Source organism: Myiozetetes cayanensis, unplaced genomic scaffold (assembly GCF_022539395.1).
Source record: "Myiozetetes cayanensis isolate MyiCay16 unplaced genomic scaffold, myiCay2020 scf10, whole genome shotgun sequence".
NCBI classification, from domain to species: domain Eukaryota; kingdom Metazoa; phylum Chordata; class Aves; order Passeriformes; family Tyrannidae; genus Myiozetetes; species Myiozetetes cayanensis.
This window is the reverse complement of record NW_026086605.1, coordinates 15,843,266-15,869,175: the sequence shown is the minus strand read 5'-3', so window position 1 is coordinate 15,869,175 and position 25,910 is coordinate 15,843,266. Positions and strand designations below refer to the sequence as shown.

Here is a 25,910-nt window from a genome sequence, read left to right as displayed (position 1 = left end):
AGGGGGTGGGAATGGGGGGAAGAGGGTAACTTTTCAAATATATTTTAGAAAAATATATATATACACACACACTCTTATTGAATGGTCTTTTCTGCCCACAGATTTTACCTAGATGTACCTTTCTTTTTAGAGAAAGAAGAGAACAGAAACTACATGCTTTGATGTCAGGCAAACTCGTGCATGCTTTATCATGGTGTTGCCTAAAAGGCTGAGGAGGAAAAAAAGACTCCAAATTAGGTAGGAGATAAGGGAGCAGGAGTTTTAATGAGCCTCCAGGCTCTCCAGGAATACAAACCCACACACAAACGAACACAGGTGCTACAATTTTTATAATGATTTCCCTTCAGTCCCCATCTGGCCCCCCCTTAACTCCTCACCACCACCACCACCATGCCCGGTTCTGCCCCCAGACACACTCTTTGGGAATTCAGTCTGGGGGAGTTTGGGACCCCCCTCTTCCTCATCTTCATCAAAGCATGTGCAGTTCTTGGAGGCCTTCCAAGGCTCTGGGCTTCAAGGCCGTTGTGTCTATGTCTGTATCTGCTGGTGCAGATTTTAGGGTGTTTTCTACAGTTCTACCTTGAAAAGGAGACTAAACAGACTAATGGAATTTAGGGGGGTTGATATTGAATAGGGTAACAGGGTTAGCTTTGTGTAACTACTGTGTTAAGGGTAAGGGATATAATACAGCTACATTAAAAGCTACATTCACTACACAACTGCTTCTAAAATCTACAAAAATTAAAAAATCAAAACCTGCAAGGCAACACTGGGCACCTGATGAAGGAAGTGCTTTGCTGTAGCACCTGTTTCTCGGCTGATAAATTCTGCTTCATGCAGGTGGTAATGAATTGTATATTTCTAAGGTTTATCAGGGTTCTCATCTGTTAGAATTTCATGTTCAGAACACTGGGAACTGTTTGTAAGATGGTTTAGGGTTTCTTAGTGCTTCCTCGTTGGTATTTTTGGATAGCTCTAATGTTAGCCTGATTAATCTGTCAGAATTTGGAGTGTGTTCTAAAAAACTGTATACGTTATAAGAAATTTCTCTTGCAATCATCAGTTGTTCCTTTAAATGTTCTGCAATTAATGCTAGGTGGTTTTATTTTAATGTACCAAGAAATATCAGTGCAGAAATAGCTACTGGAATTTGATGGCCAGTCACATATAAACTTATTGAATGGGCTAAAGGGGTTGAGTTTGATCCCAAATATCCTACGTATTCATGTATGATAGTATTCATGGATGATGGAACTGATTATGGTAATGTTTAGCAGACTTGGATAGCACATTGTTACATGCTTTTTTAGAAGAAAATACATATTGTCTGAACTGTGTTAGGAGACAGGGTAATTGTAGATACTATTAATATTTTTCATGCAAGTTCTTTGGCTTCAAGACTGCAAATAACAGGGACCAAGTTACAACTCATTATGTTATTTAAAAGTTTAATAGATAAAAGCAAAGCATGGGAAAGAACTTCAGTAGTTATCATAGTTATTTAAAACACCGGTGCAGAACCGTTGCTCGAGATTACCAGAGTAACCCAAGTGAGAAAGCTGTACCCTTTGCTGCAGTTACACAAAGGTCACTCGTGTGACTGGGCTAAAGGTCCTGCCCTCTCCAGGATGCACAGATGTCTTGTGCACGCTCAGTAACTCCGGGTGTTCTGAACACACTGGGTTTGTTTCATGTGCTCAGATTAACTCTGGAGCGCACGGGCTGTAACTCTGATGTGCGAGTGCTGTGCTGGATTCACAGGTCCTGAGTGGTTCATCGGCTCGTGCTCCACATGTCTGATGCATCTCGTAACTAACAGGGATAGTAAGTATCTGATAATCCAGTGAAAAGAGAAAATATAAATGAAATTACTTTGCAAGAAAGATCTTTAATTACAATACTACTCATTAGAAAAGGGTGATTTTTGCGATGCAGGAAAATATTTGTGTACATTTTAATGTAAAAGTACAACAAAGGAAGTAGAACAAGCATTAACATATTCTTTTATTTTTGAAAAATTTGCTCCGGTAAAAAAAACTATGGATTTGTTTACAACTAAAAGACATTAAAACTAGACCTGATAATTAATTTCTGCTCAGATAAGCCACAAACTAGCATATGCTTATGCTATTGGTGCTAGCCAGAAAGATATATTGGATGTCTCAAGGAAATCTGGGTAAAGTCTGTAAAGGTTAATTAAGAAAAAAGTTATTTTGAAATTGAGACAATTTGTAAAACCCTCCAGCCTTGCTCTTACATTCTTTCACAGTATGCAGTATCCAAGAAACAAACCATTCCAAAATACTTCTGAACAGCTGCAAGAAGAATTTAACTTTGTTACTGAAGAAGATATTAAAGAGTGTAAATGCTTCCAGCTGTTGCAATTTACAACTTTAAGTAGTTAAACTTCTGTTTATAGGGAGATACCACATATGCTATTTCAGACACAGTCTTTGTTTGAACTTTCTGTGTGATAAGTTGTATTAAGTTTAATCTCTGACTTCTTATATTTTCTGAATTCATCTTTCCTGTTCTATTTATGTAGCAGAGAGTTTGGTTCATTATAACGCTAAATATTGAGTCAGAGCTATGTATATTCCTTCTTTGGTATCTTTCAACACATTTCAATTAACTGTAATTAGAAGCATCTTAGATATATTAGTTAACAGTACAAATTACGTGATCAAAATCCCGTAAGAATTTTATTACAGCTAGAAAAATTTTACTCCTAGGTGTTAGATACACAGCTAGATCTATGATGCCAAAATTAACTATTTTTCTCTCAAATGTTCTCAAAGTGAAATGCTGGGTAAAAACTTTAAAATTAGGTTGAAAACTAACATTTTGCTTAGATACTGCATCTAGCATGCTGATTGTTGTGGACTGCAATGCTTCTGTCACATTCTTACCAAGGGGACTGCATAGAAACATGAAACATTGTGAGCTCTCACAATGAGCTGCCACAATTTATCATGAGATGAAGCCCTGAGGCAGAGCAAGAGTCAGCAAAGGCAATGGCACTAAAGCAGTATGGGCATTATTCCTTTTAAACATTTCTGATTTGGGAAAAATTCTGGGTTCTCTAAACAGTGAACTTTTCAGCTACAATTAGAAATTTCCCAAGAAACCTGACATTCTCTGAAATACTGTTGCTGTTGAAATTCTGAGTTGACTTTCTTCAGCAAACCAACTCATAGGAACTTCTGTCTTTTCCTTTGTAGAGAAGTCTTATGTCTCCTCTTTCAATTAGTCATTTTAAAATTTGGGTATCATGATGATATATATATATATATATATCACACCCTAGAAGAGTTGTCCTAATATTTAGTTATCGCAGTGTTTTACTTCTGTCATGTACATCAAGTTTAAATTTATCAAGAGTGAACTTCCCAGATTCATTTTTTGATATTCCCATATCTACTAATTTAGATGTGTTCTCATTGTGCAGATGCTGATAGGCTGTTGGTAACACTCTTTATTTATGAAGTTAAATTGACTTTCTTCAGTCTATCTCTAGAATGCAAGTTTTCTTATAATTTTTTTCTTGCAACTTTCTGAAGCTTTCCCATTAATTAAAGTAATAAATCAGGGATTCTTTTTTTTTTGGTAATAAATATTTTCATAGTGCTCTGTCTTTATGGCAAGATTAGCAATGAAATTTATGGTTCTGAAAGTCTTTCATGCAGAGAATGGGTGTATTCCTGGGAGTTATTAGCTTTTGAGGTCCATTTTTATGGAGTTTCCTGCCAATGTTTATGTATCTCTTTATTGTTGCTCTTGGGGCCAGAAAAAAACTGTGTGGATTCCCAAGTCATACAGAGAACTTAAAAGGAAATAAAGCCTGTGGTAAGGATTGATATAAACAACAGATACAAATATTGATAATGAGATATAAATAACTGACATGAAATATATTGATAGTAAGAGATATCTACTGTCTCAGCTCTCAAACCCTTTGTAGCATGGTGACCTTTACAAAAACCACTTCCTGAGTAATTACTCCAGTTGTTCTCTTTATAGGCATGATAAAATTAATTTATACCTTTCTTGTGCACATGTGTCCACATGAGTGCTGCACTGTCAGTGACAGCTGTGGACAGCTATTCATTACATGCTTACTTGAAGAGCTGTAGATTAAAAAATTGTAGTAATTTCGAATAAATTTATAATTGTATGTGCATATGTCAGAAGCAGCTGCTACTTCTTCACCTGCTCATCTATTGAGTAAACTAACAGGTTAAAAAGGGAGCTGGAAGGTGTCAGTAGAAAAACACTAGTATCCTAATGAGGAAAAGTGTTGGTTTACCTGTGTAACCAGAACCTGACATCTCTGCCTTTAAAATATTTTAAAGTTTTGAGTTTTCTCTTCTTTGAGCTCTAGACCCTTGTCAAGACTTCTGTCTTGTTTTCAGTCTTGACAACCTTTTCCTATATTGCCATATTACTGTTCTACAGATAGTTCAAAATCTGTCATCAGAGGGAACTTCCCAAATGCTTCAATGCAAAGCAGACAGCTTCTCTTTCCATGATGCTCAGGGAAGTTTGAGAGGTGGTGAAATGAGAAAATGTTCACAGCACTGAGAACCCTTCACCTGACACAGGAATTGCTTTGGATGCTCCAGCTATAATTCAGGATAGTTATTTTGCTGTTCTGTGGGGTTTTTTTGCTTTTTGAAAAGGTGAACTCTGAGCTTAGGACTTGAGTCTTTGATGTTCAGAGCATTGTCTTGGATCCAACAGCGCTTTTGAGTTCAAAGTGAAACCCTGCATGAAAATTATGTGTCTGACTTCCACGGGTTTTGGAATTGTACAACTGCATCAACACTATGCTCCACCTTGAGCTAAGAAGACTGGCTAGATCCAAGCTAACACATGAGGAGCCATTCTGGTATCTATATCAGCAGCACTGTTAGTTGTTTCTTGTCTAATCTGCCAACAAATAGTTTTAGCTTTGTGTTCTCGATTGTATCATCTTTGCTTTCGATAGGATGTGTTGTGTCACAGCAGCCACCGCTATGAGAAAGAAATGGCTTGGATCAGTTATCATTCTGTTCTCAGCTCCTCTAGAGCAATTGAAGATCATACAAAATTAAATGAAAAATATTTCTGGGGTATTCGCAAAACTCTGTAGGAGGTTTGGTTGTTATAAAAGCAAGGTGATAAGATTTTTAAATTTTTAGAGTGATGGTGTTCTACAGTGTCCAGTGGTAGATATTATATCAGCAACTGCAGTGAGTGTTGTTGTTTATGAGAACTCTTTGTGTGTCTCTATGTCTTGGAGCTGATGTGAAAACAGCTCCCCACTTTCCAAAATAGCCTTTTCCCAAAACCGTTTTAGGAAGCACTTTGTCTGATTTGTGACTACAGTGGAAGGTGGGGGCACGTTTCCCTCATCATGAGGAGGGCATGGAGGCCTCAAGGAGCAACTGAAATGAGGTTTGTCAGAGCAACACTAAGAGTTCCGAGATGAATAGAAAGTTCCTTCATAATATTTGGATTCTATTTTATGGAAGCTCCAGACTCTGCATTCAGCCATAGCTGATGCCTACCTTGGGAACATACACAGTAGGAAGTTTGTAAGAAGAAAAGTGAATTAAGGGGTATTTCAAATATAGCTGTGTTCAAAATAAAATGTTTAATTGGCTATTTTAGAGTCCTTTTATTTAAATGGTCTTTTTCATTTTGAATGGGGTCATGGGAGGTGACTTGCAGAATACTGAACATTTTAACATGACAGAATAGAACCACAGAATCATGTAGGCTGGAAAAGAACCTCAGAGTTTGAATCCAACCATAAAGCTAACACTGCCAAGTAAATTTAATTTTACAAGTTCCTTAGATTATAATGTTTCAGAGCATCATGCCAAGATTTCCACTTCTCTGAGGCTAGAAGACTAGCAAAAGACCATTTCCCAAGAGAATTTGTCACAGGATATATCTCCTGGGAAAAGTCCACTACTGTTCATCTCATCAAGTGTTGTTGTCCTTTTCCAGAACTTAGTAAGTAGAATCCTTCGAAGAAGATATAGTTTCCTTTTATTTCATATGATATATTATAAATCAACTGTATTTAATAAATACCATCTCTTATGTAATATCAAAGTGATTTTATGTAATGCAGACCTATGAGCAAAAATAAATTCATTGAAGTGCATTTCATGTGACTATACAACAAGTTTTACTTGGATACAGCTTGAATAAGACATTTATTTCCTACAGAAGTGTGTAGATAGATTAATGCCTTGGAGCACACATTATTATTTACCTACATGATTTTTCTCTGTAGTCATGCTTTGAAGTTACAAATCAAAGTAATTTGTATGTTCTAATTCATAGGACACTAAAAGAAACACTTCTTCAAAGACCATGTATTTCTAAAAGATATGTAAAGCACTGTTTCCAAACAGAATAAATAATAACTTGTGGTTTAACAACAGAGGAAAAACAATTTTAGTAATGAACTGTACTAAAAGTGCTGAATCTGCCACAAGAGCTACTGAATGTTGATCCCAGTTTAGGTAAGTATGAGTTTATTTTTTAGCATCCAGTAAAAAACCCCAGAATTTATGAATTTAGTCTTTGACTGGCAATTTATCACCATAATTGATAACCTGCTGGTAGTGGCTATGGAAGCTGAACCAGTAATTTTTATCATAATTCCTATAGATGGTTTTAAAATAATGTGTATCGTGGTTCTTTCACTACTATTTATTACATGCATACTCTACATATATTTTAAACTTTGTACTTCCTTTTTTCTTGACTTGTATCTTTAATAACTTATGTATCAAACACCCTGGATGAAAATCATGTTGGTATTTAGAGGACATCAGATGTAAAAATTGCATAATAAATGTAAATGAGGTGGGAGATTACTGACACAGTGTTTTAAGTTCATTTAAATTCTTGCAAAATAATTATTTGCTTTACAGAGAGGTAAAATGAAAAATCTTTAATTACTAGCTAACCATACAGACTATATGGTTTGCTATAATAGTCAAACCTGTATATAGAAATAACCACATAATAATACAGTTCCAAGAGAGTTTTCAAGCTTAATTATACAAACCCTGCCAACTTTTTCCTCCAAGAGCTCTAGAGGAAGTGTGTGAGGCAGAGGAAGAAAGGGACTCTCTTAAAAACACACTTTTTGTTTGTTTTTTTTTTTAATCTAGGAGAGAAACAGCATTACAGAGAGGGGACGTGATTTCTGGTAAAGTTTATTCCTTATACTTCTGCATGTAATATTGCATCAATTCAACTGTGGGAAATCAGAACAATAAGAAATAATGCAATACTTGTGTGAATATTTTCTGTATTTTTGGGAAAAAAGCCTGGGTACTTTTGGGAATGTCCTTTTTAGAAGTAAGTCTTTAATTCAATAAATGTTTGCACATTTTTACTTGTATTCCTAGGAAAGCATACAAAACACTAACTACTCAGCAGAATTGAATATACATCTATTATACAGAAAAATGTCCTGAAAAGTAACTGCTTTACTATATCAAGTCTAGGAAAGTCCTCTGCTTTCTGCATTTAGTCAGATTCACTGAGTGGAAGGTGCAAGAAATCCCTTCATAGACACTTACTGACTAATTTGCATTAAGAGATATTTCTTCCCTACCTCCATTAGTATTTGGCTTAAATCCTGAATGATTTCATTAGCTATGTAAAGGCTTAATCTCTTGAAAATCCTGCTAAGCTTCTGCCCTCGTTGAAAGCTGTGATAATTTGTTCTAGTTAATTTTGATTTAAATACATTGCCTTTCAGTTCTACTAAATGTTCCTTGCTTTCTTTTTTTTTTTTTTTTTTTTTTTTAAGTAGTGGAGAGATGAATAAGAACACTAGTTTTTTCTTTGTGTTATTATTTTGCATCCCTCTGCTGTTTGGTCTTCTTAGAATCTTCTTTTAAGCAATACCATTTTTTGTCAATTTGTCAGTGCAGTCACTGCAATTGTGAGGTAAAATAAAATACTTATGGAAGTTGATTTCTTTAATTCTGTTTTTAAATATACAGTAGTATTCAAGACAGCTGTGATTTGTGCTGTAATTATTCTTTTGACGTATTTGACTTCGATTTATTCAGAGTTGTCCTGCACCTTTTTTCAAAGGAAAGAGAACAACTTGTAAAAGGTTGCAGAAGAAGGTGCCGCTTTAAATGTTTTATAATCTTCCTGTAAGTATATAAGGAAGCTAAATAGCCTTTTTACTTTCTTTTCTAATGGAAGTGCACATCACTGCAGATACCCATTTTGTGTTGATATAGGAGGTAACATGGCATTTGTATTAACTAGAGAAATTTTTTTGGAGTCTCTTAATGGGTCTGCATTACGAAGGGATCTGTTACAAGAAGTTTGATACGTTTTTACACTCTCCAGAATGCTGATGCTTCATCACTGGGGAGAATGCAAGAATGTGGAGATAAGAGAGTATCCTGTTAAAAATAAACCAATGTATGCACTAAAATTAAGTGTAAACAGGAATATATAAACAGGGGATGTCTTATGGAAACAAACAAAACAGGCAGCATTCGCCAAGAGAAAATGGCGATGGAAGTGCTTCCAAGCTGGTTTTGTGTTCTCACAGTCTAGCTGCTCGAGGACATGGAAAAAAACTTGGTGGTCTCTCCTAGATGTAGTGCTGCATGCTTGCTGCCTTTTTACCAGCTAGTTCTCTTGAGTCTTAGGAGACACACCCACTCCTTCATCTGTCAATGAAGATAGTCTAGGTATTCATAATCTCTGCTGAAAGGGTATGGAATATCCAGGTCCTTGGAGATTGTTCTTATTGCACCCCAGTGAATGTGCACTAAGATAAGATTTGAGCACTGAGATACAATGCAAGGCCAGAAGCATAGAAGTGCTCTCCAAAATACAGGCACTTTCCCTGGAAACAATCTCTGTGGCATTTCTGAAGAATTTCTCCATCTCTGGAGATCTGCAGGGAAGCCATCTGGAGTGTCATCTACCCCTCTGCAAAATTTATGCATCTAAGCCTACTGCAACTCTTAGCAAAGCATTGCTGCTATTACTGCTTTAAAAACAAACAAAATAAATAGAAAACTCCTCTCTAAATAACATATTTGATTGGTGGTTGGAATAAAAATATGTAAGTAGATGACTGTAGAAGAGGGTATAAGAGAGATTTGGCAAAATCTTTCATGACATTGTGTTGACAATAAGCAGATTCATAATCTGTCCTTCTCTTCTGCTGTGGAATCTCATTAATAAATTCATAGGTGGAACTGAAAGGAGGGTAAGTCTTTGAAGTACCCAATCTGGTGAGCTTGAGTAGTGGAATATCCACAGTGTATACAAAGTGCATCTCCATTGTGTGTACAATAATTTTCAGGTACTTCTATTCAATATCAATACTATTTCTATTCTATTCAGATACTTCTATGTTACAGTTTTCTGAAAATTTCTAAGTAATGTTTTACATATATTCTTTGTTTTCTTAAATATGATAAAGATACCTAGATACCTGAAGATGCACAGAAAAATGTGTTTAAGGAGAAAATAACTCTTGATAAGTAAGAACCTTGACAATAAATCTTGAAAATAATTCTTGACATGTCATACTCGACAAGTACCCAAGTCCATAAAAGGTGATTGTAAAATGCTTCATTTTAACTATAAGCATTGCATGTGCAGTAGAGTACCTTTTATGTATTAAAAGATTTTAATCAGAGAGTGGTTCTTGATAAAGATATGTAACAATAATTTTTCCTCTTAAATAATCCTTTCCAGTTGCACCTGTAACAAATTTTCCCCCAGTTATCAGATACCATGTGCAGATGCCATACAGGTATTTGCAGTTAGTAACTGAAGCAGAGTATCAACCTGGCACTTATTTTTCCAAAATTCCTAGCAAAGAATTTTCCCTTGATAAATGTTTTTATCCATATTCAAATATTACTTTGTGCATTTTTGTGGGTCTACTTAAGTTTCTCCTATCAGGCATGAAAAAGAATCCTTTAGTTAAATTATGTCTCAAAACAAAGTTACTGTTGCTGACCACTCCCGAATAAGATAATAGGCTCAGTATTTCAGTTGGAAGGGACTTACAGCAATCATCTAGATAAGGAATGAAAACTAGGAAATGCAGCTTTTTGGTTGCAAAATGTGGCAAAACTATAATGCATCATTTCAGTACCACAAAAAATGTTATTTGTTCCAGGAAGATTCTAATCATGTGTTATTTGTGGAATAAACTATAAATTGGTATTCTAATAGCTCCTAGTAATTACTGACTGATTAGGATGAACAAATTCCTATAGAACATATAGCCTTAGAGGGGTCTTTTAAATTATTAATAGAAGATGAGAAATGCATACTTTTAATAGAGCTTTAATGGGTTGTTCCATGGAAGTATTCCTGTATCTTGCTCCTTCAAGAGAGTAAATGCAAATGTTCAAAGAAAAGCAAGTAATATTTCTAAGCAGTTTTCGAATACATACGCCAGCTAATAGGTGTAATAAAAATTTTAACTGACGTGCAGTGATGAATATGAACATTATACTGAATCTCAGGTTTACAATTTTAACACTTGGAAGTCTTCCTTAAGGTTCCCCACTGGCAGCAGAAGCCCACATCCTTGTTTGCACTGAGAATTTCTAAAACCTGGAGCTACTTTCTATGTGGTTATCCTTTAATTAATTCAGCTAATACGTTGTTTTGAATGTTTAGTAGCAAATGCTTTTCTTTGTCAGAATGCCTGTCTTGTTTGAAGTTACCAAAATCTAACATTTAATTACAGGGAAAGAGCAAAATGTGTAATGTAAACTTCACAATTGTGCTTGTGCCATAACTTCTAAAATATCACTGGGATGGAGACTAAAAATAGCTGTGTATTTTGTTATTGCTGCTTTACTTCGTGTTTTCAGAAATTGCTGTTGACAGCCTCGTAGTAGAGATGACTAACTGGGTGCTTGTGCTCACTCAGATAAGGCCTTATCTACTCACGAGACTTTTGTTCCTGTGAACAGACTGCAGAGTTAATGAAGTATTAAAGGAGGATGCTGCATTACTTTCTGCCTTGTACAAACAGCAGTACTACAGCTGCAAAAAGTCTTTATTCCTGGTGATGTGCCAGTCACTACAATGTTAACTTGAAATTTCATCTTTTAAGCTAAACTTGCAATGCTTAAATATACTCATATTTAACGCAGATAATGAACCTGGGTCACAAGAAGCAGAGATATAGATTTTCTGGTTATGCACAAACACAAAAAAGCCTCAGACTTGCAGTTTAATATCTGAAGCTGAGACTTCTACTGAAATGTTGAAAAATATCTGGCAGTCCTTGTAGTTGTTAAGAACTCATAAATGCCACGGGTAGTTCCTATTTTGTAATTACAGTAAAAAAAACATATAAAAACTTCAGATTTCAAGGAGACCGTCTAGACAGACTTGACTTTTTCAGCCTTAAGGGTGAGGACAAAACTTTCCAGATCAAAGTACCCATGTAATGTGCATGCCACCATCATGCTGAGCATTGCCCTTGTTCCTTAGCAGGACAGGATAGAGCTTGCTCTCCCTCTGGCTCTAGGCCCTCTAAAAAAGGTTTTCACAGAGGCTATTCCTAAGTGGATGGGTGAAAGCTAACTGAGGCCTCAGTTCATTTTCTAACTTTAGAGGAATTAAATTCTATGCAAGCTACTTTATTTTTGGAGCTCTAGCCATGATCGCTACCTTGTTACAAATGTGAAATATGCACTAGCATTTCTTCAACTTAGAAGCAGTTATCAGAAGTTCAAAACAATCAAAAATATTTGTTCTAGGATTTTTATGCTGCCTTCAGCATGAACGAGCCTCTGCAGCTACTGTAAATAACATAAGTGCTTGTAACTCTTGACAAATGGCTATTCCTACATCTCCTAAATGATTTTTAGTATTAGAAAGTGGAGGTTGCCAGTATCCCAGCTTGCTTTTCTTGTTATGAGAACAAAATGAATTCATCCCCCAGGCTCTTGAACTACTTCAGTCCTTTTGTTCTTGATTTCTTTGTTACAGCTCAGTACTAGACACATTGTTGAAGTGTACAATATTTAGCATATGCTGTGGCTGCAATTAGTTTTAAAGCCCCTTCCTGCATGATTTCCTTCCTATTTTATTTCAATTGTGAAGTCAGTGTGTTCCTGAAGCTGATGATAGTGTTACAGAAAGCTAGGGGGGAGGGAGAGAGAAGTCCTTACAGCTTCAGCCCATACCCAGGGCAAGACAGTTTACATATTTTAAAAAACCACACACACAAAAGCATAATACACGTAGGAGCCTTCTTACTCAAAACTAGTTTTATTTTAAAAAATAAGTTGAATGCATAGCACTCACAAAGATTCCATTGTTTTGGACATTTTGCATTTAGAAGCACCATTCTTATTTATGCTATAAAAAACACATTTTGGTTCTAATAGTAAGAACAGTGTATTTTTAATGTACACTGGTAAAGCCCTTTTAAATAATATAGATTGAAACTGTTCAGTGTACATTTTCTCTGCAGTCATGATGCAGCTGTAGTGTCAGAAAAAAACCCGCAAACTAAGTAATAAATTAAAACCAAACAGCATGTAGTGGATCTTTTTACAATTGACCTAATGTCTCAAAATAGTCAAATAATACCCTATTAAATGCAAATTTGCAGTATTAACTAACTGAATAAGCCCCCCACCCATTATAATTCCAGTGTTAAGTATTAGTTAAATTTTTATATATTGAATGCCTATGGAATAAATTTACTAATACCCCCAAAAAGAAGAGCCTATACTGCTGTGTCACAAAAAGATGACAAGTTCACTGATTTAAAGATTTTACAGAAAAAATTGCTACAGGCATCTGCTGTTATTTCAAGTCATGGTCTATTACAAGACTGTACATTCATAGCATCAGAGGTAGTTAGAGCACTGAGGACTTGGATACAGCATTGCAACAAATCAAACCAGCAGAAAGAAGTCCATTTCCCTCTAAGATGGGTAACAGTGCCGAGTAAAAAGCACGGCATCTTACGAGGTGGAAAGTCTCTACTTAACACTACTCTCAGACATGGGGAAATATTCATTAAGAGAAGAATAGAGGAGAGGAAAAAAACGCCAAACGAACTTGCACTTTAATAAAGAACTGACCACACTATGCCTATTTCAAAGTTGATTCTCTAGCATAAAACAGAGAGGGTCGTCTTTTCCATTCACCCTCCCATCCCTCTTGACTTGCACATCTATGCTACAGAAGCCCACAACAAAAATTGGGATTTAAAACACAAAACAAGAGAAACAGGATTTTTTCTCCTCAGCAATAAATAGGTTTTATAGCATGTTACATAATTGATCACTAGAATGAATGAACACAGCTGTCCTCCCTCCATTCTGAACATTATAGTCATAAAGGCTTCACTTTAATATTGATATTGTAACTGAATTGCCCCTGCTTTCAAAACAGTCTCTGTAAGATTCATTCACAATGCTTCAGTGTCATTTGATGGTACACAATTTTAAGTGCTGCCACTAAGACAGGAGAAGCTGGTAAAAGAACAAATAAAACAACCAAAGAAAACTCTTAAGCCTAGATACTATAAAGATATTTTTAAGTAGTAAGAATCCTGTCATCCATAGCTCTTCCTTCCATTCTACCACAGGAAAAAGTCAGATATCTTCTTGTATTAGGGAAAAAACCAACCAAAGAGAAAGAAAACAAACAAAAAACCCCCAAACCATCTCCATTAATATCTCTACCACCATTTTCATCCAAGAGTTGGATGAGTGAAGCTTTCTACCCTCACACTATCCACTCCACAGGAGAGAGTGTAATTCCATAAAGTTATGTAATTAGCACCTTAATTGTGATAAAGCAGTTCATTCTGCACTATATTTTTGATCCACCCATTTAGAAGAGTAAATCTCTGTATCTTCTTCTAGAATTCCCAAACAGTAGAAGAAAAAGTTGCCACGTTATTACCTGAGAATTTCCCTCCACTATAAGCCTGACAGAACTGGATTTCTGTAAGCATTTAACTGTACTTGTTTTGTATGAGTGACACTGTCAGTACAACTGGAGGATGCTTTCTGCTGGTTAATAATACATGTGTGTTTGTGTGCGTGTGTGTACACAGAGCAATCACAGCCACTGTAGAAGTTCTGGTACAGTACAAGTTCAGCTGAAACTTTCTCTTTTCTTTCAATTACCACACTGCTGGGCAGTAGTTCACATCTGTGTTCTGTGAACACTGACATATCCCTTTGGTTCTCTGCATAGATGCCCTGAAGAAAAGCCACTCCACTTGCTATAGTATCTTCCCTCTTCGCCTTCCTTCCTCAAGTTATACCCAATTAGTGTACAAACCAGCAGCACAGAGTAATGAATAGAAAATTCCCTGAGTTAGTATGAAAGAGTTACTTTAAACATAAAAAGGATAGGGAGGAGAAAAGAGGCAAAAAGATATTGTCTGTCCTGTAAGGTACAAAACTTAAAAATTAGCCAAAATACCAGTTAACTCACATGCCTTAGCCTAAAGCAAATATCCAACACAAGAGGTGAAAAAGGGGCAAGAATATGGAGTTAGCCAGATGAGATTTGTTTCTTCCTGTGATCACCGTGTATCTGTAGAAGTCTGGCACTGAGTGGATTCTTAAGTTTCAGTAAATATAAGGTAAGTGTTAATACTGTATGGTGGTATTACATAAATGTCTTCAAAATAATACTGCATTATCTCCTTCATTAAAAGGTAAGTTTGTAGTTAGTCCACAGCTATTTTTCTTTTGAATAGTATTTCACAGACACGCATTAGAAGAACAGAATATGCTGAGTGTCAGAGTAAGAACTTATTATCCCCAAGCATACAGAGTCTTTTGCAGAGGATGGTCTGGGTGCTTATTTTTTGCAGTCTGTATTTGAGCTGTGGTACTGGTTGCCAATCCAGATGCTTTTTTTTCCTGGAAAGACACCTTCTTTATTCAATTTTTTGCCCTCAAACTTACTTGAGATTTAACAAAAAAAATGAAACAATTTCCACACACCTCCCCACCCCAAATAAACAAGCACAAAACCATTTTGTAGTTATCACCTCTCAAAGCAGGGAGTAATACAGGAATATCGTCCATTCACTTGGTAACTCCGGTTGTAGGAGACACTAATACATGGCTTCACTTCCAGTGGCACAGCCAAGGACGTGGCAGCACCAGTCTGTACGTGGCCTCGGGCCTGGCCACTGGACTGTAAGGCAGCAGGGCAAGTCTGAAGCGGGTAAGATGCTGTGTGATTAGATGATAATATCTGTTGGCAGCTTTGCTGCTGTGATGTCTGATGGTGGTACTGTAATGAAGACTGATGAGCCTGGAGATAGTGGGGTATGTGCTGCTGAGCATTGGCCTGCTGGGGGGTTGGGGCTGGGGGCTGAAATACAGAGTGTTGGGCAGACTGAGCATGTTGTCCTTTTTGCTTGTTTGCTTCCTTCACATCATTATCATGCGCACTGAAACAAATGGAGAACATGGAATACATCAAAATAGATACTATTTTAACTCCTCTGGGCTAACATTTAAGAGTATTCTAAAAATGACCCAAATACCTGAAAGCTTCCAAAGCTTTTTTTAAAAATGAAAGAAAATAGTTTTAGCCTGCCCTTTACAATCATCTAAGGTTTTAAAGTTTGGTTAGGGTACAGTCTTTTTTCAGCATTTCACTTCACTGCATAGCAATAAAAATGCAGATAATAGCCAAGTACAATACAAATAATACAGCACTATCTAGAATTACAGTGCAATAAAGGTTGGTACTGCACTTTATTATCCCAATAAATTTCCAGATTACCAGAACCTGAAATGGAAAGATACTTGCTGCTTCTACCTCATTTAAATTAAACAGAGCATAAGGTTTTTAAACACAGGATATTAGAAATCCTTTTAATCTCTGTATTCTCCATTACAGTACTTAAAGATCATATGTATATTGATTATATTGGTATTGGATCCTCTTCTGAGAAGCAGAAACTTTTTTTTTTCCCCCCTTCCTCTCACCTTTTTTCTATGCCATCCAGTACGCTCACTTGAATTCCCTTTGATTTACACCTGTCTGAAACACCTTTAGACACACTCTTTCTTGCTCTTATGCTGAGGCTAAGCAGATGCACACACTTCATCCCTAATTTGTTAGGGTGTTCCCCCACCAAACTGTTCCAGAGCAACACTTCTGCAACAGCACTTGCATGTTTCAGGTACTAGTTTGACTTTCCTTACACACATCAAAGGAGGCCATCAAGGGTGATAATGTTACACTTCTAAGACCAGTGTGATTCTTCCAGATACCGCTGTGCTTCTACTGATCACAACTATGTTTAGATTTGGGCAAGAGCAAACTTCTGTAGGGGGAAAGTAAGTTGTTCACTTGGTATTCATTGGCATTTTTATCTCATGTCAGCTGTATCTCTCTACTGTAGTGCAAGAATGGATACAACAAAAACAGATCCAAACTCCCAGTCATTTCCTCCCCCAAAAGCTGGCCACTCAAACAGTCTGCACGTTTGATCCATCATCAGTTTGAAGCATGCCTTGAACTTCTAAGTCTTCTCTATGCAAGCTCCTATGCCTTCAGTGTGCTTCACCATCTCCTTTTGCTCTCTGAGCAGAACAGAGAGATTAGGAACAAGTTATCCAAGATTCTCAAAGCATCCCAGAAGGTGTTCATTGGAAATGTGAAGCTGAGGTTTATTTGTTGAAAGCAAAGGAAAGAGGTTAGATCTGACAAAGTTTTGTTTTTGGAAAGTACAAAACAGCTATTACCTAACAATATTCTCTAATACGTAAGTATTTCTAGAACAAAGAAACAGAAATTAAGAAAGAAATTTGATTGCAGTGTTGACAGCAATTAAGTGTAACAACAGATGCAGAAACAGGCTTTGAAAAAGCTGGTGCTGTTAACTTACATCAAGAGTCGCTCAATACAGGGCACCAGGTAATCCCAGGAGTAGGCGGTCAGATGGTGCAGGCGGGTAGGCCACGTTGGTGAGAGACGCAAGATAATCCTTGAGGAAGCTACACATGCAGTAGCAACTAAAGACGGGGCATAATTTAAAAATTCATGATCTAGAAAGAAGGAAAGAAAAGATTCATTTAAGTTCGACGTTATCTGTCACGACAACAAAGGAGTCATTATCTGAAATCCGTAACTCACCTTGCAGTGATACTTCCAGAAAGTAATCGGCGTATTTTGCCATATATAACTTAGTCTTCTCTAAGCAAACCATTGGCCAGCCATCATGAAGATCAGTCTCATGGACAGCAATAGAAAGATAATAGTCGATGAAATGAGCAGCAGTTGGGAGGCACAAATTCCACTGAAATGTTTCTAGCAACAACAGCTCCATATGAAGCAAATTCTGTTTTGTTAGTACCAAATTCATGTTAGTCATACAGCCCAAGCTGTTCAACTGTTCAAGTTTGGGAACACTGTCTTCCTTTTCTTCAAATTTACCTTCAGGTGAACAGAAAGAAGAGGGGAAAAAAAAGGTTCAGCACAAGTGAACTATAAAATGGATTGTATCTAATGTCTGCATTGGTCATATTTCAATTCTACTAAGTCAAAGAAGCCTGAGACTTTCCTGCAGATGCAAAGCTCAAACGGAATATATCAGAGACAAAAAGGGGTATGTACTATAATGGGCTAGATTTCAGCAGATAATGTCAAACACTGTGTAGCATATTGTGCAGTGCCATGTTTCCTGTTGGTTTTCCCACGCTGGCACACAGAAGCTGGTGGCCAAGAGCACAAGTAAGATGCATTAGGACATCACTGGCACTGCATACGCAAGTTTTTGTCACCAAATTATTGTGTAATGTGTCCCCATCATCAATGAAATACCACTGTGATGTGACTTGGCAAACAACCACAACAGCATTTGGCTTTAATCACCCTTCTACCCCCACAGACCCTTTTTGTTTCTAGAACTCATTAGAGCACAGTTAGAGCTCTAGTAAACGTGGCTGCTTTTAATGCCTGCTATGGTAGGTACAGTTTTAGAGTTGAGAGCTGGCAAACTGCTCCAGTAGTTCAAAAAAATGGATTTCAGCAATGTGCATCTGAAAACCCCCTCTGCCATACACAGTTTCAATTTTAACACTGCTAGCAGCTTCAGCTTTCCTTGGACTTTTAACTTGTCAGGCCTGTATGTTTTTAGCCTACAGCGAAATTATGTACGTAGAAAACCCATTAATAAGAGAAGCAAGTGTCACATTTCCATACAGTTTGCCATATGGTTGTGCTATTTCAATTTCATTGCAAATTCTTTCCATCTTACACTCTATTCGGTACTACATGATATGTTGTAAATGCACATTCTTTGACTTTTGCAGGGCTGAACATACACAAATGTTTGCTTTTTTCAACAGTGGAGGTACTTCTACAGGACTTAATCCAATACCAATCCCAGTCTGTTTTTGTTTCTCATACTCTAGTAGTTACAGAAATAAAAACTTCAGGAATAACATAATAATTTCTCTTATTACTTATATAACCTTATCAGATATATCAGTGTTATAACCTATTACACCACTGATTAAATTGCTTGTTTAAGCCACTCAGGGCGAAAGTTTAAAATAGCATTCTGGTTTGTGCTCTCTGAACCAATACACTGCTTCTCAGAAGAGTGAGTGCTCCAGGTTTCAGAGCTCTTCTTGGAGCTTGCTGTGAAAGATGGCAGAGGCAATTTAAAAAAAAAAAAAAATTCTCTTCAGAACATGAATTTAATTTGAAAATCTGGCATTAGTTCAAAGCCAATCCATTTTCCTAAATGGATTACAGTGGTTTCTGAGGTAAGGTTTTCATACTCAGCATGACATCCTTTGCCAAGAGAAGATTGCTGGCTGGTAGCACCTAGTCAATGTCTATCCTTCAGAAGAATCTGAAATAATGCTTTTCTGGTTTAACTATTCTGCTGAATAGCTGTGTTGGTGGAGACGGGACGCAATGAAAGGATGCTGTTCACCAAAACCAGCCAACACCATAATGCTCCAGTTTTGTAGTGAAGAGGGCCTAGAGCTACAGTGTGATACATCTTATTTGAGAAAATGAAAATAGATTCAGAGAAACAGATCAGCAGAAACTGAACCAACAATTAGTTCTGCTGCTAGTACCAGGTTCTTTGAATCTACTGGTTTAAGAACAAGTGCCAGCAGATTTCCCAGCAAACCACACCCATATTTCTTCAGGGACATCGAAAAGGGGTCCACAAATATTGAAAGGTGGATAGACACCACAAGAATCTAGCTGAGGTCAATATACGCAGCACTGTTCATAATGACTGTTTGTAACTAATTCTGTCTTCAGAGTACTGTGCACTGACAAATGTATTTCACCAGTATTACATTTTGTATGTGACTATACAGGACTTATGTTAGCTTTAGCCTGCTTAGCATTGTTTATTAGCTTAGCATTGCAATTTACAAAACCTGAAGTATTCCAGAAGCACAAGGAGCATCAGCAGGATGCAGTGCAGTCTACATATGCTTCCTTTATCACAGATATGCAAATTTCTCATTTCCAGCACAGGATCTAACTATTTTGAGATATCCCCAGAAAGACAGTTTTTCTGTTCCTACAACATACTCTAAAAGTTCACATTAGAATAATTTGCTTCCAAGCATAAACATTAGTTTTTAATCGCAGTTTGTCCTTTCTACCCTCAGTTTCATCAGGTGTCAACAGAAATCAAAATGGAGAGTTTAGAGAAAGGCTCTACCAATTGGGCCAAACTGACACACACTGATCTGCTCATCTTTTATATTCACTTTGTTTCCCCCACCTACTGTATCCCACTAAGACACAACTTGCATTTGCCAGTACAATCTGTATTACGTATCTCAATTATATATGTCTATCTATAGATTACATATCTCTGTTATAATCTATATAAAGACTGGTACCACATACTTACTCGCTAAAAGTAAACAGGACAGAGCAACCACGTGCAGCTGCTGTGTGGATATGTCATAGCGGTCCATGAAGAGGTCCAGCAGATACACAGCCAGGTGTCGCGCAGCAGGGCAGAGCCTGAACCGATTGCTCACGATGGCAATCAGGTCTGCAAAATATCTTCTCAGGTGTAACTGGGGAGACTGGCCTTTGTAGGAGGGCAGCTTCAGCTCCTAAGTGGACAGCAGCAGGTAGTTTTATTTAAAACCATCATTTTAGTTTGGTATTAATTGGTATCAAATTAATGTAGCTGATATTCTCAAATTTATCATGCAATTTTCAAAGGGTTTCTTCCTTTTTCCTTCTCTTCACATGATCTCAGACTCCTTTTTCACAGAACAAAATCTATTTGTTGTATTACAGAAGAACTAAGAACTACTTTGTTTCTACACAACACTGGCATAACAATTTAAAATTTAACATCTTTCAACTGGGCAGTCTGCCAGAGCGACTTCAGCTTTTACAGTTTCTGCTGTATTACCTCTGCTGCAAAGGCTGTACCTCCCAACAGGGACACAGCAAGGGTATGCAAGTACTCCTCAGCTGTTTCAACTCGAAGTCCAATAGTTTAACTCAACCCCCCTCTTGCTACAGCTCCATCCCAGCAACCAGACTTTGCACCGCAGTACTTGCAAGTTCCAATGCTGCCAAATCTCCTGCCTCCAGGAAAAGACCACTAACAGCTAGTTTGAACCTTAAGAAGAGGAATGGGGAGTGCACGTACCAACATTTGCTGCATGCGTGCGTTTAAACACTGACCTGACCGATGTCGCACTGACACCAATTACTGTGTGCTCTCAGGCAGTTCAGCGTACACCAACCTCACATCGTCTCAAATCTGGTGGGGACCCCTCAAAATAAACCCCTACCAACACCAAAGCTGATAAAAATCCGTGGCATGATCTACTTTGAATACAATTTTTAGACTGGTAGAAAACATCGTTCCTCAGGCTCCTGTCTAGTAGCCAGTACCTCCTCTTGTATACAGCAGTATCATGAATAAATTTCTGAGTTAGATTGTGCAGCCCACTCACAATGTGTAAATAAGATTTTGAGTAAATTTACTTTTCCAGCGGAACTTAACTTGATCTGAATTAACTTGATTAACTTAACTTGATGACACCAAGTAGGAATAGAGTCACACAAATTTTTAAAAGTTTTTAATGTGAATTCAAAGTTCTGAAGCATGCTATTAAAGTGAAAAAAACTCTGCCCAAACAAACCCTCCACCTACTAAGCTTCAGAATTCACCTTCCACAGCAGTAACTTAGCTTTAGTAATGATAAGTTTGGTAGCAAAAAAATGACCCTGTCTTTCTCTCAAGTGCGTGTCCCCCCCCCAGAAAAAAAAAAAAAAAAAAAAAAGAAGCTGCTTTAGCAGCCACACCTTCAGAAAAGATAATCCGCTGGCCGACTACTATCAGGCAGCAAAAGCACAGTTTTAGTAGGTTCAGTCACTATAAACTGATTTTCAGCTCTGTGCGTAAGGTGTGCTTTATGAAAGCAGCCCCAAAGAACAACTTTCGAGTCAGTCGAAGGGAATTCCGAGAAATTGCCTAAGCCCTCTACTACTCCTACTGCACCCAGCGTTTGTACCATCGAGTTTTTGTTTGTTTGAGGGTTTTTTTGTTCCAATAACATCACCGTACTCCCAGCGGAGTTCAGACCCAGAGCCCCGTACCCATCCCGACAGCAGCAGCGGGCGGTCCGTGCCCCCTGTGCCTTCCAGAGCAGCGAGGGCACGGCCCGGCCGCTCGGACCCGCTGTCAGGGCAGATGGGCCGAACACCCGCGGGAGGGAAGAAAGGCACAGCGGGTTCCAGCTTCACAAAATCCACAAAAGCCAACCCCGCCGAGCCCCGGCGGCCGAGCGGGGTCGCCCCACACGCCCTCCCCGCCCGCCGCAGCCCCACAAAGGCGCCGGGGCCGCTCCCCGGGGTACCTTGTAGCGAAGCGCTTGGTGGATGTCGGCCGCCAGCTGTCCTGTCCACCACTGCGCCTCCAGCTCCATGGGCGGCGCGGCGCGGCACCCGGGCCCGGGCACCGGGGAGGAAGCGGCGCTGGCTGAGGGCGGGACGGGCAGCGCCACCCTCGCCCCTTTCTGGCTCGCCCCCGGTTAACCGCGATCAGCTGCCGCGGGGCGCCCCCGGCCCCCCAGCCCAGCTGGCCGCCATGCGGGGCACAAGTGCGGCTCGTTAAGCCGCCCCCTCCCGCGGCGGGGCACGGCCGGGCGAGGGGGGCGCGGAGGCGGCGGCGGGGCCCGGCCCGGGACACCCGAGCGCGGCGCGGCGGCCCCGGGGCAGCGCCGCCATCACGCGGTGCCGCGCGCCGCGCCCATTGTTAAAGCGCCGCGCGTGTACAAAGCCGGGCAGCGCCCGCACGCGGCCGCCCGCCCCCCCAATGGCCGCCCGCCTTACAGCGCGGCCTCTGCGCCCGCCAATGGCCGCCCGCCTTACAGCGCGGCGTGCCCGCCGACCGCCAATCAGCGCTCGGCGCTGGCGGGCCGGGCGCGGGGGGGTTCGGGCTCGCGGAGCCCCCGCGGTCCCGCCGTTAAAGGGCCGGGCCGGGCCGGGCCGGGGCGCTTTGTGGGCTCTTAGCGCTGTCCGGATCGGGGGGGCTCGTCCCGCCGGAGCACGGCGGTGTTGGGCCCCCGCCCCGAGCTCCGCATAAGACCTTTCTCTTTGTTTGTTTGTTTGTTCTCCCCCTTTCCGCCGGTTCTCTCCCGTCTGGCCCAGCTATGCGGTGTTTGCGCGTGGTGGCGGCAGCGCCTCTCTCAGCCCTTGCCCCGCACGCAGCCTCTCCCGGGAGCGCTCCGGGGCGCACACCTCTCTCCTGGGCTGCAGGAGCTCTGTTGGGTTTATTTCGCGGGCGAGCGCTCGTTCCCTGCTGGTTAAATCCCAGTGGGACGGTGGCAACATCCCGCCTGTCGGCTGCCTGTGCCGCTCACCTGAGCGCGGGGTCCGTGTCCTGCGGGCTGGTGAGCGGGAGCTCCTGCCCTGTGTCACCAGGAGGTGCTCAGGAAGACTTTTCCTGGGTGCTGCCGCTTCTCGGTAACCCCCTGCGACGGAAACAAAAGCAATAGTTGGTGCTTCATAGTGCTCTATGTATTTGAACTTCCAAGTATCCAAACAACTAGCTAATGAGAAGGTAAAACCTGGTACAAGCCAAAGCGTTGGAGAAGTGCTTTGGATGCAATTTATGTCGAGGGAGTATACTTAATTTTTCATTTCTACCCTTACTCAGACATGATTTTTTTTTTTTTAATTAAGAAAATAAACCCCAAATTTTTGGCATAAGCAGCTTAATTACTCTGTAGTGGGGACTGTAAAAGCCCGTTCCTTTCAACATGAGTGTTTATGAACTGCAGTAGTCGTTTTCCTCTGAGGAGGTGTGCCCCTTGTTTTTGAAGATGCGGTTTTGGACAGTTTTAATTTATGGCAGATGTTATAAAATGCTACATAGTTTTCTGAAGAGAAAAAAAAAGTAAAAAAATATTAAGTTGTTTTTGTGTATAATTGAGAAAATATTTCAACTATTTAGATTAGGTATCTGACATCTGTGGACTATTTGCAAATCAGCATTTTGCTGGTCTGATGGCCTTTTATCTCATTTCTGTACATTATTTTATAGGCAAGTGCATGCTCCAGCTAATTTTGATATTTGCAGATATATTGTTTTAAAATTGTTTATTCTTGAAGAAAGGCAATACCAAATAGTATGTTTTAAGGGTAAGATAAATCTCAAAAGCAGATTCCAGATGGAGACCTTGTCTTTTGCAAAATCTTTATGGCTTTCAAAAATGTGTTGCCTGCATGAAGAGGAGAAAACTAATAAACACCAACATGCTAAAAACCTTTTACAATGGGCTGAAACAGGGAAGTGATGTTTCTACTGTTATGACTACCAGCATTGCTGCCTCCCCCTAGAGCTTTTAAACACCACTTGGATTAGTCTTTTGCTGAACTGTAAAGCAGGGAGAAAAATATTGATACTTGTTGGCTTATTTCTCAGATGCGCTTTTTTGACTGGGACAGAAAACACCATCCTGATAAGGCTGTGTGCTGTGAGGGCTATTTCACTTATATGTAACAGAAAAACAATTATGTCACTGTTAGTTGCCACGCTACAAAGGTGAGTGAGCTGTGGAACTACCTATTTCAGATACTTTTCCCAAGTTTCCATTACAGCCTATGTTAACTGAGTTGCTGATATTGAGCAGTTACATGTGTATCTGCTTTTCATGCAATGAAAACATAGGTTTGGAAAGAGCATCATCCCGCCCAAGGCCAGGATTGCTCCTGGCATGCATTTTTCTTGTCTTGGAGATATTCAGAAACTCATCCTATTGAAAAGGCAAAGCGCTTAAGTACAGCCAGGTCGTTATCTGCAGGAAGCATACATCTTATCAGCTGTTAAAAATCAGCCTTGGAATAATCCCCTCAGGGAAGTGGTGGTTTCCCCAGCATTGGACACTTTTAAGATTCAGTTGGATAGGGTGCTGGAGCATCTTGTCTGGACCTTGCTTTTGCCAAGAAAGTTTGGACCAGATGATCCTGGAGCTCCCCTTCCAACCCTTCTCTTCTATGACTTCAGTTGATGCATTAGCCCTGACTGGAAGATTTGAGAACAGTCTTGGAGTGCCAAACTGCAGCTGATTGTTTTCAGAGTTTGCAACATCACAATTTAGGGGTTTAAATGGGAATGAGAGTAGCACAGCTGCAATGTGAACAGGTTAATACAGCTTTTTTGCATTTCTTATAATCAATCCTAAAAGTACTAACCAGTGGCATTTTTTTAACTGGTCCAGATTTTATCGACTTTTAAAGGTCAAGGCTGTGTGCAGTGTTTTAAGTATTCCTACCTTAGTCCTCTGTATGTTAGTCAGGTTGGAACTAAAACCAACTCAGTAAGTCCTTAGAATAAACAGAGAATACTAAACATGACTTTCAGTAGCAGTAGTTAAGTTTCCATTAGCGAGAAACTGAAAAGTGTGAAGTATGTATAGTATATGGAACCTGAGAGAACAGAAAACAGAATTAAATGTTATGAAACCATTTTGAAATTGGTATCCTCTTTCTGTAAATGACCCTGGATCACCTAAGCAAATACGTGTATCTCAAGGGGGGAATGAAATTGGCTTTGAGAGCTGCTGTCTGTGCTTTGTAAAGGTGCCAAGTAGGAAGAAACACTGTTATTCTTGGAACTCACCAAGAAAAATTATTTCCCTGAACTACATCCAAAAGAGGCTAGAATGTAACCTGTGAAATCTGGACTAAAATACCTGAATCGTTTTTGTGGAATCTTCTAAAGACGATGTAGCTGAAGTCTTAAAATTTATGGACCTGTAATTCATGTTTCCTAACACAGTTTCAGACGTGGTGGGTGAGCTGGCTTCTCTTTGTAATTGCTGGAAGGTTAGATCTGTATCTCAGGAGTTGATGCATGTATTTATGTGTTTAAGCTGCTTTTTCCTCCCCTGTTTTTCTGGTGGTTCTTCTTGGCCTGTGGAAAAAGAAATGTGGCTTTTAAAATACAAATTAAGAACTTGGAAGTAATTACCAAGTACAGCAAATGCTCTGATCCTGCAAACTATCATCTCTCTACATTAGAACCCTCCTAATAAAAAAGGATCTGTTTCTGGTGTATTGTTCTTCGCTTTGATGGTACATCAGCCACACAGTACAACACTTTCTAAAGACTGACACACTGTTCTACTTCTGTGCCCATTGTCATAAGATACATCTCTTAAGTTTGGGTTTGTTTTGACTGGCAATATGAGATGAATTAAACAGTTCAGCTATGTAATGAGTACCCAGGATAGTAGCTAAATTCAGGGGTGACATAGCACTGAAAGAAATATTTAAATAACGGCTCAGTTGCTATGTTAATTGTGGTTTTGTTTATTGGTTCTTGCTCCTTTTTTTTTTTTTTTTTTTTTTGTTGCTCCTTGATCATT

At 39.2% G+C, this 25,910-nt stretch overlaps 1 protein-coding gene across 2 annotated transcripts; it reads right to left on the bottom strand.

Moving 5' to 3' along the window:
• Positions 1 to 1,431: 1,431 nt before the first annotated feature.
• CCNJ (cyclin J) lies at positions 1,432 to 22,147 on the bottom strand. 2 transcript variants are annotated; one of them, XM_050305272.1, is made up of 6 exons: positions 21,897 to 22,147; positions 19,919 to 20,129; positions 17,161 to 17,460; positions 16,913 to 17,072; positions 15,056 to 15,463; positions 1,432 to 1,832 (listed from the first exon to the last, which is right to left on the bottom strand). In XM_050305272.1, exons 1-6 carry the CDS (start codon positions 21,963 to 21,965, stop codon positions 1,703 to 1,705), a joined length of 1,278 nt encoding a protein of 425 aa, XP_050161229.1. In that variant the 5' UTR covers positions 21,966 to 22,147; the 3' UTR covers positions 1,432 to 1,702. The 2 variants fall into 2 exon arrangements, with proteins under 2 accessions (XP_050161229.1, XP_050161231.1); XM_050305274.1 differs by lacking the exon at positions 1,432 to 1,832 and having other exon boundaries at positions 12,261 to 15,463; positions 21,897 to 22,145.
• Between the last annotated feature and the right edge of the window lie 3,763 nt (positions 22,148 to 25,910).